Source organism: Mesitornis unicolor, unplaced genomic scaffold (genome assembly GCF_000695765.1).
Source record: "Mesitornis unicolor isolate BGI_N332 unplaced genomic scaffold, ASM69576v1 scaffold33941, whole genome shotgun sequence".
Lineage (NCBI taxonomy): Eukaryota > Metazoa > Chordata > Aves > Mesitornithiformes > Mesitornithidae > Mesitornis > Mesitornis unicolor.
In genome coordinates this window covers 89478-106169 of record NW_010162330.1, presented here as the reverse complement: position 1 = coordinate 106169, position 16692 = coordinate 89478, and the positions used below count along the sequence as shown (strand labels likewise).

At 39.4% G+C, this 16692-nt stretch overlaps 1 protein-coding gene across 1 annotated transcript in view; it reads left to right on the top strand.

The window, feature by feature from the left end:
- Window positions 1–5309: 5309 nt before the first annotated feature.
- PEX14 (peroxisomal biogenesis factor 14) overlaps window positions 5310–16692 on the top strand; it is a gene marked incomplete at its 5' end in the record, with an annotated part of 37928 nt that continues 26545 nt past the window's right edge. Inside the window, one exon of the mRNA XM_010193591.1 lies at window positions 5310–5394. Within this exon, the coding sequence (XP_010191893.1) occupies window positions 5310–5394 (85 nt within the window). The remainder of the gene's footprint in view (window positions 5395–16692) is intronic.

The window sequence follows — 16692 nt, the reverse complement described above, 5'->3', positions numbered from 1 at the left end:
GAGCCCGCCCCCCTGCGCGTCTGCGGGAGCCGCGTTGTGCCAAGCGCCGCTGACAACCGGGCGAGAAATACGGGGCTGGGGTTTTCTTTCTGACCTTTCATCTGGTCGCTGTTACGTGGATGATTTTGAGTTAGATTTCATTCATGCAACTCCCAGTCGTCTGAGTTTCTGGGCACCTGGGATTTTTCCTTTTTAGCTTGTATTACCTTCTTTTGGTTACTGTTCTGCATTCTTTTAGTTCTGGGTTCTTAATCTCAGATACGGTTTGAAGCTTGTTTCTTCCTTGCCTTTGTTCTTTTCTTGTTCTGACTCCTGTGAATCTTGCTTTAAATTGTACTGGGGGTTTTTTCTTTGCACTGTTTTACATGAGGGTTTTTTTACTGTTGTTATTGCATTTTAAAACTTTTCTCGATATGTCTGAGATCTGCAAAAATTTATAGATTCCTAGGTTCTCTCACAACAGAAATAATTCCTGGGGTTCTGTGTGCTATCATAAAAATTTCAGTGGAATCATAGATGCTTTAAAGCTTTTTTTCTCTCCTGACTGACCTGCAGATAATTTCTTTATAAATAACAAGCAGTTTATGTGAAATATGAATTTCACAGGAATTTTGAAGCCTAGAGCACTGAATGGGGAAAAGGTTTGTCCTGGGAGAAGGATGCTTGTGTTAGAGAATGTTGTGTGTGTGGTGTCCCAGGACCCCAACTCTGGGAGAGCTCTGCCTGGAATCTTAAGGAACAGTGCCTCTTTAGTGAGATATATGGCTTCATAATTAGCCCCTTGCATTTTTTCATGAGTGCTAGCATCAGCGTTCTATGATGTGTTTCCCTGATTAACAGCTGCTTTGCAACTATTTCCGTGTGCCACCGATAACCATATTTGTCAAGTTAGTCCTGGCAGAGCACTGATTTCTTGCTAAAACGCAGCATTTCTGTTTGAAGGGGTTTTCTTGTTCATTGCGGTGCCAGGCTTTTAAGTCAACCCTTGTTAAAACGTAAGTTGGCTTTAGCCTGATGCTTGTTAACAGGATTCTGGGTATCTCCTTTAGAGTAGGAGTGCAGAAACCTTTCACAGACAATTTAATCTTCTGAGCCTTGCAAACATACAGCCGTACACTGAGGGGGTGTTGCTGTAGGCTAATATATTGATCAGTTCCATTTGCCCTATAGCTGTGGCCTTCTGCTCTGGCTGAAATAGGTTGAGTGTTTGTTGATACTGCCATATTATTATTTTTTAATACACTGGAAAAAAATTAATTCCAACTTCTTTTACATACGTCATGTATATTGCCAGTGTTGATTGCTTCCGCACATGTAATGTAAACTGTCTGTGCATAGTTCATGGCCTGTGCCGCCTCTGCTTAATGAAAAGAAGTGTTGCATTTAAACAGATACAGATCCACTCAGAAAGACAAAATACCATCCCTTGCAACATATAATTCAGACCCAACCTTTACATCACAGGTCATCTCAAAGTCTCAGTCTATCAACAAATGCTGTTTAGTAATAACCTACAGAGGGTTCCCAGTATTAGGAAATCTATTAGAGCTCTTACGGGTTGCACTTCTGGTAGCTTTTGATTCTGTGTTCCACGTGGAACTGTGTTACCAAATCCTATGAAACTTTTACCAGTGAAAGTGATTTTCTTTTGCAGTTATGTTAATTGATTGAGTGAGCAGTTTCTGAGATGGTAGAAAGTGGACATTTGCCACAGCATTTTAAATGTCATCGTTTATTTTTCTAGTGCTAGTAACTGATAAAGTAGCTTAGATTGCTTTATTGGAAACCCTGCAGCTTTGAGCATAGTAAGAAATAAGGCTGGCTTTACCTTTCTCATTAACACAAAAGGGAGGGAAATTAGGAATGAGGGCTGTAACGTCAAAGTGCTATGCTTTGGCCCAGAATTTTGCGAGCCTGCTACACTCCCACAACATCTGCATTGAAGTTCCTGTCTCTGTTTTATATCTTTGACATTGAAGCAGAATATTTGGCCTGAATTTATGTAATTTGGACAGACACAACTATAATCCATGAACAGTTACATTCATCTTCTAATTAAAAAAAATCAAACTGTAGGACAAGACCTCCTGCAGGATTCCACCCACCACCACCCAGTCAGAAATATGTCTTTGTGTATCATACCACTGCATAAAAAGTGGTGGTGGGATAGCAGATTGATGGAATTGAGTTGCTTTTAAATGCCAAATGCGCCGTCATTCATTAAGAGAAATACGTACCTGACCCACTAGATAAAGCCAGTTTGCTGGCCAGAGCGTGCTGGCAGCCTAAGAATCAGAGTAGTGATACAATGTGCACTATTTGGCAATGCCCTAATACTATAAAAATTTGGAGAAGTGTTACAAATGATACAGAAATAGTATGGAACAATGTTACCAGCTGAGTCAGAGTGCTATTTGCCGCATGATGTTTTTTGGCTCTAGACGGGGCTGCAAAGTCTTCTCATCTTCCTCCTCCTTCTGTTGTTTAAATTATGGACTGCAGTTGCCCTTGTTTGTGCAAAGAAAATGATCCATAGAAGGTAGGAAAGTTCTTGTGTATGTTTGTTGAAAATATTGGCATTTTGACATGACCAAAATTGCTTCATAAGTAGCTCATGTATACAAGATCAATTATAAAAATGAAGAGGTTTCGGCTCAACTCATGGGAGGAACGTTTTGAGGTGAATGCAGACAGAGATATGAGAAGCCTGGGATTATTGGGAGGAGAAATACATGTCCGGGATTCTTTTTTATGAAATTTGTTGTTGCTTGTACTTTTATTTTGTTTCAAGATTAAAAATGTTGTGAATAATGGAGGAAGTGATGCAGGGAAGAGATAAAATAGAAGTTTATTTTGGAATGAAATTTACTACTGAAATGTTTACATTTTTTACAAGGCAAAAATAAGTTTTAATAAAGAGTTAGAATCAATACACTGTTCACATGGTCGTGATTGAAATAGCACAATGAATAATAGTGCTTATTTCTTACAGGTTTTTAATGCTTAAAACCCAATAATTAAATATGAGAGCCTGCAGAATTTCAGGTCTGCAGGCCTTTTGTGTCTGTGTCTCTAGCTCACTAAATGTGGGAGGGAGTGTTAAGGAGTTTCTGAAGAAACAAACAAGTAATTATTGTTAGAAGGAAAGTGGTTTTGATATGTTCGCATATCTGTTGGTCTGCTCATTTGGGCATCTTTCTTATTCAGCATATTATCTTAAGGTTATTAGTTTGAGCGCTTTATATTTCTGCATCTGGCATAGCAATATCAGCACAGTTTAAATCTGTGATTTGCCTGTCACCTGCGTTTCAGCTGGAGACACATCAAGTGCACATAAATGAAACCGAAGTGTACTTTATGTGGGGTATTTTGCTGTAGTATTTTATGGTTCAGAATTGCTGAATGTAAACTTCAGGAAAAAAAATGAAGGAAAATAAGAAAAGGAAAAGAGCGAAAAATGCACCATTCATTTTATCTTCCCAACTTTGAAGTGTGCTGGGACTTTGTCAAATTCCCGTTAAAATAAATATGTCAATTTCATCTCTCTCCCAAATTCATTTATCATGCTTTTTTAAAAGGTGTTTTCTGCTTTACCTGATGTTTAAATTGGATTCGCTCGTTTATGCTGTTCTTTGCTGTATCCCCCATGTTTTTCTTAAATGAATTAGTAATGACAGCGTACTCCATCATACCCTCTCTACAGCCACTTTAAGGGAAGCCTGGTGATCTAAACCTTTTAACCTATTAAAGATGATTTTCCCCAATTGAATCAGACCCACCACAGGTGTAATAACTAATCATTTAAACTACACCTGCTATTATGTATTTTTAAGCCATTATGCGTGTTGGATAGATGATAATTCATGTTTATTGCATTGTCCAATGGATCCGTTTTGCCTACACTAGCCTGATTAATGTATTTAAAGAAATAAGAGATGCAATTTAAAAGAAAAAAAACATTGATGGAATGCACTGAGGAGTACATTGAAAGTGCCATTAAACCCATCAGAACTTTGCTCTCTGACCAGAAATGTATATTCGAAAGCTTTGATTCAAGCACAAAGTGAAACTCAGTGATTTCAGTAGTGATGCTATTTTTTTCTTCTTTTTCTGCTGTGAAAAGTTTTGAAAACATTTTTGAAATTGAATTCCAGAAACTGTATTTTAAGAGAAACACTTCATGACGTACCTAACATAGGTCTGGCGTATACCACTATTTTAGAAGAAGGCTTATGCCACTGTTTGGGGAGAAAAACCTCTTCCATGCGTGGGTATTTTTAGCTATAGAGGAAGGAAGTCATCTCTTTCACAAGTTCACATGGGTGTGTCCATCTCCTGGGTGCTGTTAACTTCAGGCACATTACTCCCCCTGATGCCACAATGAGAACGGATATCTTTGTATAAAAGTAAAGTGAATCAGGAGTGTAGCAACACATAGTAATGTGTATGAGAGTATAGGAGAGTATGTGGGAAGTTGATCAATCATATGAAGAAAAAAATCAAATACCTTTCATTGGCACTAAATGGAAATGCAAAGACCTAGTGCCATTGTCGTTGGTGCCATTGAGTATTATCCCATACTTTACCTTTTGTTTGAAGAAGTGGTTTGTTTTAGGTGCTGTCACCTTAAAGAAGGATGTGCAAGTCAGTTTTTAGACTAAAGTGATCTGTGATTTCTACCAGTGTGGAATATAAATTTAGCCACACACCTACCCATTTATGTCATGAAAAGTGGTTTTTTGGATACTTTCGTTATGTGATCCAAAACGTGTGAAGTTGCTTCTTTTTCAGTCGTGACAAACTGAGGTTTATTTAGTGCTTTCAGTAAATTAGAATGATGGCAGAAAAGGCCTTAATCTCTTAGAATCTGCAGGGAGCTTTAAGTCAGATAAAAAGGAAGCTTTCTTACTAGTGAGCCTACTGTTAGAGATCATGTGCATTGTCTCAAGGTTGCCCTCAACTATAGGAGCCTTCTTAGGTAAGAGGATCGCAATATAAATGACAGAAATGCCTAAGAATCTTAATGGAGTATTTTGTACAGGTTGAGCTGCTCCAAGAGTAATTCAACAAGAAACTTCTAGGTTGAAATACCATAATTGTGCTGTCTGATTAGAGTTGAGCCACAGACTCTGATGCTTGTTGAACCATTTCTGAAAGTTGGATTGGTGTCAGCTCCACACCATCTTCCATGTGTTAGATGTGATGCCTTACTTCACAGTACAGAATGTATAATGTAAAATGGAAATTTAACCATTCCTAACTTGCATCTTTTCTCTCTTCTGTTTCTCCAATCCTCCTACCCTCATCAGATTGTGACGGCAGTGAAGTTTTTACAGAATCCACGAGTACGCCAAAGTCCTATTGCAAGTAGAAGAGCATTTCTGAAGAAGAAAGGTATGGGCTCTTTTAAGTTTGTGATCTCAGTGATGAAGGAGCTTGAGTTAGTGTAAAGCCAGAGTGTATTGCTGTGGAAAAGTAAATGTTAAGGACAAAGCAAGTAGTCTGTCTTGGAAAAAGATTTTAAGTTTGTAAGAAATATCAATCTCTTTTTTCCAAACTGACTAGAGCAATATTGGCACCAGATGTGGAACTGTGGAATACAGACAACACATTGGAAGGTTTTGGGTTAACTGTTATCAGATCTTTTCTGAAATGAGGATGGCTTACAGTTGTGGACTAGATGGTCAGTTGTAACTGTAGTGACATTGGCTTTACTATGACCAGCTTCTAGGTGAAAAGGTCGAATGTTTTCGAAGAGAGCCAGAGAGAGGAGTGAAGGGCGAAGGAGTTGGTGAAAGTAAACAAGGTCAGGGTAAGGTCAGGCTTGGGATCAACCTGACTTTCAGGCTTAAATGGTAAAGTACTGACTGAGATTAGCCCTTTTCTATAGCAGGGGTAGAACAGATCTTGACAAATCCTATATCGTCTTAGACAGATGGAACATACTTTGGCCATTGCCTACTGAGAGTTTATTTTACTTTCTGACTCATAGCGGAACTATCTTTTGTTCTTTTTTTTAATTTCTGAAGTTTTTAGTCCGTAACTTACAGTGCATTTCAGGTGAAGTTCACTGCATATTATGCTACCCTCCTGGGACAATATTGCTTGGATCCTTACCACAAGATGTAAATAATAAGGACAATCTTACCTTGGAGTTAATTACATATACTATGGAGCACTTCGAATGATACTGAAAGTGCAAACTCCAAATTGTAGAAGGGAATGACCCACTTACATGTTGAAGTCATAAGTACTTCAGGGTACATCAAATTCTGTAGCTAAAGATCTTGAGTTTTGAAAAGTAGCGAAGCTATGGAATATATATTATTCTGTTTGGCGTTATGAACTGTTTGTTGAGACGCCTGAGACCTGATGTAATGAGATGGAGAGTTCAAGTTTATGCACCACTTTACTCCTCTTGAATAACAAAGGACCTAGAAGGGAATGGCAGTCTTGTCCTGTAGCAATGATGTCATGACAAGTACTTCATGGGTACGTCATTTTGAGTGTGATCCTCTCACTGCTTGTCCTAGTGCCAGTTAGAGAACATTCCAATCACATAGGTATGTTGCTTGCCCTGCCCTGCCATCAGGATGGCATTAAAATTTGGAGCCTGTTGGCCGCTGTGCTCCATGAGTTTTTCCTTGAAATATGTGGACCTACAGGGAGTAATTAATCATAAAAGCTTGGGGATTTCAACTCTATCATCGAAGCAATGAAGCAAGGGAAAGCTGAGCCTAAAAGCTGTGCTGATTACCCGGGGTAACCTGATACAAAATCTATTGTTGCTGAGAGATCCTTAGCCCCCAGTATATCGTGCAATATTATAACTGCCTGATCTTCTCCTGTGCTGACAATGACCAGTTATTCCTCATTTTCTCTCTCAACACAGCTGGGTTAGAATTTCATTTGCAGAAGGTATTTAGAGCAATTTAGAGACAAATGTCTCTGGTGTTTGCTCTGCACTTCCCCACCGCAGGCTTTGCTGAACAGTTTTTAGTATCAGGAGCTCCATCTAATCTGTTTAATTTTAATAAATCCCTGACTGGGAGAAGAGGAAGGGTGGGGAGATGGAGGCACAGAGAAACTGTGGCCTAACTAATACTTCTTATGAATTACTGGGCTAATAATTACTAAAGAGCAGAAACAGTTTGGTAGAGCTGTTTGTTTGTTCCTGTTTGTTAATTAGCCCTCCTTCCCTTTGTGCTAATTGTTTATTTGAAAACTTAACAGTAGGAGATAGGAAGGAGCAGAGTCCGGTAATGCCCGTACCCAGCAGTCACTGGAAATGTATCCATATGGAATCTGACCACTGAGCTCACAACATGACCTCTGTTCAGTGCTCGAGAGCAGAAGGTACATACTGTCGTGGTACCTATGTGCTCTAGCAGATGGAGGTAATTATTCTTGAAATGTAGATGTGGCTAGTTTAGTCCTGAGTAAATGAAGGATTATGTGGTTTGGTAGGCTATTCCCCCTGTTCTCCAATACACAGTCATTCTCATCCTAATCATAATGTTCATCCCCATTTTACAGATAGGCTGTCTGGTAGAGAAGGCCTCACTGCCAGTCAAAAAAGCACTTTCTGTAGAGAAAACATTTACAAGAGTGTTTTAAAATTGTCTTTGTAGGAGATAATGCAGAGGTACCCTTGTATTTTTTTCGGTTACTCAGATCCAAGTTTCTTCAAGCAGAAATTGCAGTAGAAAATCTTTTTATGGAGCCCAGAAGAATTTCAGTGGAGGGGAATCTTCATCCCTGTAGACAGTTGTGTACCATGTATGAACTTGACTTTTGTAGTTACTTTTGTGGAACCATACAGGAGAGATCTATGACTCCTCACTGAGCCTGGTTAAGAACTCCTGCAGTAGAGAGGGTGGTGCTGGATCACCTTGTGTCTGTGAGCGTGGAGGGAAAAGACCAGGTGCATTACCCCTGCAGGAGGAGCCTTCTTCCACCCCAGCTACAGCCTGTGTAAACTGCAGGGATAGGATTAGCTGTGGGGGAGCTTTCAGGTCTTGCAACCCTGACTTTCCCCAAGAAATTTCACTTCTGAGACTTGCAGAGATGGTTCTGCCTTGAATTATAATTTTTTAATTCTCTTTTATAAGCATCTCCTTCCTAAAAAAGGCCAATCAAACTTTATTTCCTTTTAATATTATTTAATATTTAATATAGGACCTGAGCTTTGTTTAATACGTTTCAGTGCAGTGAGTAATGAAAGTTTCTTCAGAATCATCAGCTGGGCTGGGTTTGGTTTCCTGTGAAACAGCAAGTTGCAGAGGCTGAAAGTAGGCTTTCCTGGTTTCTTGCAGGTCAGGGGTTTGCTGAACTGCTCTCTCCAGAACATGGGATGATAATGTTGATGACAGCTGGGAGAGCGAGGGTGTCCTGGATTTGTAAAAGGTCTTTCAAAAGTTGGATGAGATTTCTCTGTTGTCTTAAGCACTTTTAAACTCCCAAATACAGCGGCATTAATGAGAAACATGAAGTTATTAGAATCATTTATCATTTTCTTTGAAGCTTACACTGGCATTTTGTGTAATTTATGACATTTCCTCCTTTTTATCATGAACTTCTTCAGATGAAGGGAAAAACAGCTGTTTCCCCTCAGAGTATCTGAGAGAAAAGAAAGGAAAAAAAGATGCTGTTTGTTTTTTGTCCAACTCGCTGGTTCTGCTGATGACATGCCACAGAATCAGCGGCGCCTTGGGAGTAATTAGACAGCATGTGGGGTTTAAACCCTTGTGGAAATGTGTCTGTCATCTAACTGTTGTGCCTCAGATGTCCTGTACTGCTCAGTTACCCATCCGGTAACTCATGTGGCTTGTTAATTTTGTGTACTCTGAATCTGTAACTTCTGGCAAGATAGAGAAAGGGAGTAGAAGTGCACTATACATGTGCAGTTCTGGTTTTTTAGGGTGCTAGTCTTTTGGGGCAGGAAAAGGAAAAACTGCTAGGTTACAGACTTATTGTGGATAAAGAACTTTTTTTCTTAGTTGCTTGTTCTCTTCTTCTGTAAAACAAGTACAGTAATGCCTTCCTGGAGGGAGATTGTGGGAACAGACAAAAGCATATGAGGAGCTCAGAAATTATAGTGGTGGGAGAAGAGAAATGAATTACCGCAAGTAAATGTATAATTGTTGAGTTATATTGGGAAAATGCCCACCCAGAAGGTTGAACAATCTTCAGAAGATGTGCTACCTGGATTGGTCTTCTGCATATATATGTGACATGGTGGGCTACATGCTTCCAAAAGCAGTGACACTCTTGGTTGGTGAAATGAGTTGGAGGTTGTTGGAAGAATTGCCCTTTTACGTGTTGTATCTGCTAACCTGTTTCATTACGTTGGCTGGTAGGAAGTGAGTTACTACACAAGATTTTCCTGTAGGTCTTGCACAGCTTTTTGCAGTGCGTCAGAGTTCCAGAAAAATTTTCCAGTGTCGAGATGACTATGGTGATTTCTGAAAAGATTAATAAATTATTTAATGTATGTGTCCCTTTCTAATCAGAGCTCAGAGATACTTGACTCTCTGGAAACAAATGTCCCAGAATCAGCTCCTGAATCTCCAGTAGAAAACTGCCTTAATTTTCTTCCTCTTTCTGTAGTCTGCATTCTTGGACGTTGAACCCCTGTCTTTTCTTCTTTGCCAAAGAAACCCAAGTGGATCACCTTGAGGACCTGAGAGAAGGGGGCACAGCCCACTGCTGGAGGGCTTTAGAGGAAGTAAATTCTTCAGCAGATTTTAATTTAACCCTCTTTTATTACTTTTCTTTTTTATAATTTAAGTCCATTTCATGAGGCAGTTTGCATGTCCTTGAATGGAATCTCGTTACCATGAAAGCTTTTTTAGCATTGATTTCATAACAGTCTTAATTTAATAGCGCCGTCATTACTGAGAAGCCCTGAGAGTGAGGCCCCAGCTTTCCAGGTCACTGACCTTTTAATTACAAACCTTGTTCTGATGGCCAGGTTATCGACTGGACAGCTCCCAACTCCTGCCCCCAGCATGAAGATGAAAATAACTGCCTTTCCTCCCCCACTTCCAGAAAAGGGAGGAAAAGAAAAGTAACCTCTTGTGTTTCCAAAATTAATTTTCTCCTTCAGCTTTACTTTGTAATTAATTTTTTAAACATGTCTCAGTGAAGCTCGAACAGTTTTTACAAAGCTTTTCCTTGAGAGGAAAATACAATGCGAGCCAACAGAGTCCAGTGACAACTCATACAAAAAAACCCGTAGTTAGTACCCTGTGCTGTCAAAATACCTATTGGGCAAACTGCTATGGCCCTCCAAACCTTGTGCTTTTCTAGAAATGACCATACAAGAATGTGTGATTAGGCTCTAAGTGTAGACTGTTCAAGGAATGCTGGATGACTTGTCCTTCTCTTCAAGCTTGTTGACACTATGTGGATTTAAGAGGTGGTGAAGAAAAGGAGTGAAGACTTCACTGCAAACTGATTGTGTGACTGAATGCTTGTCCTGTATTGTAGTTGCAGATCGGGTAACTTGTTCTCTCGCTGTCTAAGTGTTTTGTGCCTCATCACTTGCACTTGCAAAGCTACAGGCGAGACCTCTAATTCAGATAACTAGAACAAAATGCTTTAACACACGAGGAGTGAAAGTTCACTAGCATAGATAGAACCAGGGAGGATGTGCTTTCTGATTATTAAAGAAGTTTAGAACAGGTGTTCAAGTAGCACAAAGTCAGTCAAACAGCTTGTGTAGACTTACAGAAATGACTGTACGGGTTAAACGGAAGTCAGTGCATTCTACATTCTCATAATGCTTTTCATTTGAGGATCTTAGATCACACTGCACCCATTAACCATTGAAACTTTGCAGCATGGAGCACATTTGATGGTGTGTATAGGTTTATCTAGTTCTCACCATGCTTTTTGCTAAAAAGCATCCACCTCTGAGGTAGAGGACAGCAGCTGCTTAACATCACTACATGGTTTTTAGGAGAGGAAATGAGGAATACTTTATCTAAGTGATCTTGCAAAGGGGAGCTTTAGGGATACAGAATGTAATTACTGGGTAAAAAATTTACTAAGATTCTTGAAAAGCACTATGGGATATTTAATTACTAAAGATGCTTGGGCCTGTGTTTATGACTTTGAAAGACAGCTAACGTGCCTTACAATATTTTGCTTAGGTTAAAGAAAAATATGTCCTACACCTGTTCATGCTACCAGTTTGTTCTTTAAGTACCTCCCTTCCAAGCTGTGGGTCAGTACAACCCTGCATAAATGGGGAAATCTGGTTGTCCCCAAGGAACTTAATAGAGACCTGAAGATTGAGAGAATGAATGCTTTCATTGCTAGCAAACTCACAACAGTTCCTGTCTGAATCAGCATTATCGGTAGTCACATCCGTTTTTGGCACTTTGCTATGTTTGCCCAGTGCTGATAATGTTCAACATACAGGGAAGATTTCCACTGCTAGAGTCTCGTAATCCAGAAGAATAGATGGGCTCGTGATCCAGAAATTAGTTCCACAGTTCTGTATCTTGTATTAGTTGCCTTCTTTTTTCTTCCTGAAAATGATTGAGAATCTCTTATCCATCTGCTGTGAAGGAGATGCCTCCCTGTCCTGCCAGTCTTCCATCTGCATATCTGTCACTTGCTGTTCAGTACCAGGCTATTCATCATGCTGAGTCTTTTCCCCCATCAATTTTACCACAATTTGTGTTATCTGAGACTGTCATGAACTTTACAGATTTTATTGGCTTCTTTGGCAGGAAGAGACCTGCAGCAGTAGCGTGAGCAAAATGTGATAAACTGATCAACCTTAGGACATCCCAGGGAATCAGATATGGCTGTTCTTTGGAGTTGTCAGGGCTTTTGGAAGAAAACCTTTAGAGCTGATAGAAAGCCTTCGCTATCATTCCTCAAGATTTGGAAGGAAGTAATCTATTTAATCACTATCCACATGGAGAAATCAGGTCAGATCTCGTCTTTGGCTCTTGTCTCAGTCACTGGTAATTCAAGAGAGGGCACGAAAACACCTGACGTTAGTTTAAGTGAAACTAGCCATGTGACACAGTGTACAAAGGAAGGCAATCCTTTCTGTGTGCTACCTTTTAATGTTTATAATAGCCAGATGATTAAGAAAAGTGTGTGTGTGTGTTTGATAGAGATGATAGTCACTTACAAGTGAGTTTGGTATTTTAGTACAACACTATATTCAGTGTACATTTTGTTGTTTTATAACAATTGGTTTTTTATAGCTCAGTGGTATCTAGAAACTAGGTTGAACAACACATTTCTATCCCAGTGGAAATTCTGAGATTTGGAAGTTTGTTTTTATATTAAATAGGGATTAACATTTAAGATCACAGAGTTGTTTTTTTTCAAATGAAATATTATAGACTATCAAATCACTCTGTATTGATTAGACTGAAGCTTTACTATTGTAACTGATAATAAGAGTTTGATAGAATAATATTATATGTACCCTATTATTACAGTGAAAATATTTGGAAAAATGTTTTTTGAGTTGTTACGAAATCATTACTTTTCTCCTGAACAGTCTGGGGTTTTTTTAAGAAACACTTTCTGTATTAAGTTCTAGAAATGTGTTGATCAGCTCTTCTTGGAAGTAAAGAATTCTTTCATAGAAGTGCTTTTCACCAGCAAGAAAATACATCACTGTTGTCGCTGGGTAGCTCCAACAAGCTTGTCAGCTTGCACCATTTTGTACTTGCACATTTGGTTTGAATTCTCCAGACTACTGGCTCTGAACTCAGTATGTGGATGAACATGAGGGAGAAAGTCCGACTTGGGCCTATTTAAAGGGAGTGGAAGGAAAAAACATAATGGAAAACAACGCCTACCAGTCTACACAGTGTATTGGTTTAAGCAAGATTATTTTCAAGGGCTTTGATAAAGGTTCTGCTATTTAGCGTTAGAAACATGAAAATCTCAGTGACTTTCTCTTTGGTTTCTGTGTGAAGTGTTGAGAAGGTGCATCACAAGAGGCACCCCTTTGATGTTTAATGATGTTGTGAAAAAGCTATTGAGAGAGCACCTCTCAAATTTTACATCCTCTAAATGCCAGTATATGTGTTCTGTGACAGGGAGTACAAGTCACATTAGTGATAATAACCTTCCTTGCACACTTCAGGCTCAGCCTACAGTGATCTTGAGCCATTTAGATCTATACTTCACAGAACAAGAGAGGTGATTTATGTAGGGTGTTTTGGGTAAGCAGTCTGCTACATCTCCTGTTTCTATTGGGTCACAGAAATCCCTCATGATTTCAGTGAAGAGTCCGGAATCACCTTTGCCATGTTTTTGTAGCTTGAAAATTATTGATAAATTGGAACAGATCGGTTTGGTGCCCAGGAAGTTGTGTATGCTACAAAATATGGGTTGTAAGCTTAATTTTAACGAATAATTGGAATGTCATGGGTTTAATGATGTTTCTCCACTTGGCTATCTGACAGTAACTATGTAATGTAAAAGAGCCGTTAAAAATGGCTTTGCAAAATTAACTCCTATTGCTCACTGAGTGTGTTTTGAGTCATATCTGCCTTGTTTACTGTCGAAATAATATTTCCATTCCTGGTAGCATTGAAAAACCAATATGATTACAGCAAAGTGAGTTAAAGTCTGTTCTGGAAGACCATGCTAAAATACTCAATTACATTCTGAGTCCTGAAATTTTTAGCCTTAGTGATGAGCAGAAAAGACCCAGAACCTAAGTCTGACTTGTAAATTTAATAATTTATTTATCATGTTTTCAAGTGGGAGTAAGTGCAGAGTGGCAAAAGAAAGTAGCTTCTGTAGCTACAATCTCAGAGCAGGCACTGGAGATCTGAGCTATGACTACTTGCTTGGCTTTGGGCAAGTCACTTGTTCTCAGCTTGCCCATCTGTAAAATAGGGTTAATGACCACTTTTGCATTATTGACTTAGTAAGATTAATGTTAGGTATGTTTATAAACTGCTTTGATATGCTTGTTTCAGAGTTCTTGGTGCTGCAGCCTGTGATTTTTGAAGTTGCTTGCTGCAGTAAAAGCCACACTTGCAGAGAGGTTGAGAATTTACTTCCCTCAGCTGTGTACAGGAGGGGAGAGCTGCAAACGTTAGAATGTCAAAATGTCAAGGCTCAGGCAGATTGCGTGCAATCCTAATCCAGCCCTGCAGCTTTGACCTTTGAAGCAAGCTTCACCTTGAGACAGCTGAAGAAATCTATGTACGTTTGTATAAAAATATTTTTGTGATAGAAGGAATTTGCTCTTCATGGTCATCCAGCCCAGAGTTTTCCCACAGTCTTCCTGGAGCAAGTGCAGGGATTCAGTTCCTGATCTGCTCCATGAATGAACCTGGTATGCTAAGTCTAAAGAGACAGCCTTCTCTCTTGGGGCTGGAACAGGGAGTGTAATTAGGATAATCTGTGTTGCTCTTCTGCTGAAATCCATCTCAGACCTAATGATACTTTCCTGCTAGGAAAGATAAAATAAGTTCCTAGATGAGATAATTCTCTAGGTTCCCTTAGACAGCATTTCTACCCTGTTTAAAACTATGTCTTGGGTTCCTGGGAACGTGAAATCCTACTATTTGCTTTTGTGCTACATACTGTTCCCTCTTAACTTTAGTCTGGAGTGCGATCATTATTTCCTTTGCTAAAAGGGGAGTTCAGTCTTTGGTTCTTTTTTTTCCTGCTCTTTCTGATGGAACCTGGTGCAGGCTCCACTCTAGGAGGAGAGCAGAGAATTCATTCTCAATGAAATCTGAGGCTTTCTGAAGTAAAAGCTGTTGACTTTGTCATACTGTGCAAATGTGCATTGCTTTTAGCAAGACAATAAAGGGTAAATGGGGTGATCTCTGCTCCTGTGGAGAGGTCGGGTGGTTACATTACACAATCTTCTAGAGCATCTTGCAGCAAATACATGGGTTATATTAAAAGTTGCAATCATATCATTTTTTAAAAGTAAATTGCTGACCTTATGCAGTGGAATCAGCTTTATTGAATTTCGCCAAAAATGCGTTTATAATCCCCCCGCCCCCGCATACACATGATATTCATGTCCTTGCTGCCCATGTGGAAATGTCCCTTTTTATGGTGATAAAATTAAATTCGTCTTTGTCTCTGCCTTGCCTCACCTTTTAAGATTCTGTCCTTAAGACACACCAGTGGATATTCGTACCAGAGGATGAAGATGGGCAATATCCCTGCATGGGTGGCTGGCTGACTGTGAGCCAACTGCCCCAGAACAAATAAATAAGCTTTTCACATTTAGAGAACAAATAAAGCTGAGGACAGGTGTAATATGGGCATTTTTCTAGGAGTGTTCTGCCCTTAGCATAGGTAAGAATTTATTTAGACTTGGAAGTACTTATGCTTTGCTTCTGGATTTTTTTCTAATTGCCACGCAATAAAGAAATGTAAAATCTACGAATAGTTATTGTGCTATCCATGTAATTCTGTGTAACATGTCCTCCTTCAATAAAGAATCATAACCCTCTAGTCTTTGGCCACTTACAGCCTCCTTCCTGAATTCACTTGAGGGAAAAAAAAGGTGTTTTGCAGCATGCTCAAGAATTTAACAAATGTATATCCCATAATTTTATACCACTTTGCATATTCGAAGTACTCTACAAATACTAACTAACTAAACTGGTGACACCTTTTGTGCAATGGCAAGATTATAAGATTGATTTACTGTACTTCTTACTACATTTTCTCTTCTTTGTTAGACCTTTACATTCTCCAAACAGTGTGCAAACTTCAAATTTCAGTGGGAAACAGAGGAAATACCATCCCCATTTTAGATGGGGAAACTTAGTCAGATGTATTAAGAACAGTGAGATCTGAGAGAATTTTGACTCCCAGTCTTATATATATAAATATAACCATACTGTGTCATACTGTCAGTGTAAGGTACTGATGTTCATAGCATTTTCAGTAAAATGACTCAAAACATTTTCGTGTTTATCCTCTCCAGGCCCCAGCTGCTTGTGGTGGGTGGAGGAGGTTGAGCTGGTTTTGTTCAATAAAATCAACACAACCCATCTAAGCAAATGAAGGGGCAGATTGGCCTCTGCAATGTGAGCCTGTATCCCTTCTTACAGAATCACCCCCAACCTGTCTTCCTCTTCATGTAGCATTTAAAAGGCTGCTCCTTCAGAGGTACAGAGAATATCAGAATATCATTGCTCTTGCTCTTCGAGTAACCAGCAGAATGCAGCTGTTAAACTCAGAAATATAAAATACATGTTTAAAAGATGACTCTGTCTGTGTTTAAAAAAGAGAGCGAGAGAGGATTCAAGGGAACCAAAAAATAGCAGCTTCCATTACTGTAATTAAATGGCAGCATTTAACCTATCAGGCCGTTGCGTGTATGTGAGAGACGAGCAGGGAGCTGCATTTGAAATGATCACTGTCTTCCTTGGGGGATAGAGTAGTTAAATAATTTGTTTGTGAGGTGTGAGTTCAGTGTCGGGTAAAGCAAGTGCTTGTGTGTGTATCTTAGAAGCTGGAGATGGCTGTGTGTTTACTGAGAATACCCTGGAGGGTGGTATTTACTGGTACATGCACTGTCAATAGGAACACAAGCTGCTCCTGCCCCTTGGTTGGGTTATCTGCAGAGTCAGGGCCTCACCTGGTCCCAGGTATTGCATCATAAAAGGAGAGCTTTTTTCATGCGAGGCCACCTGAGACAAACAGGAGTAGCAGTAAAGTAAA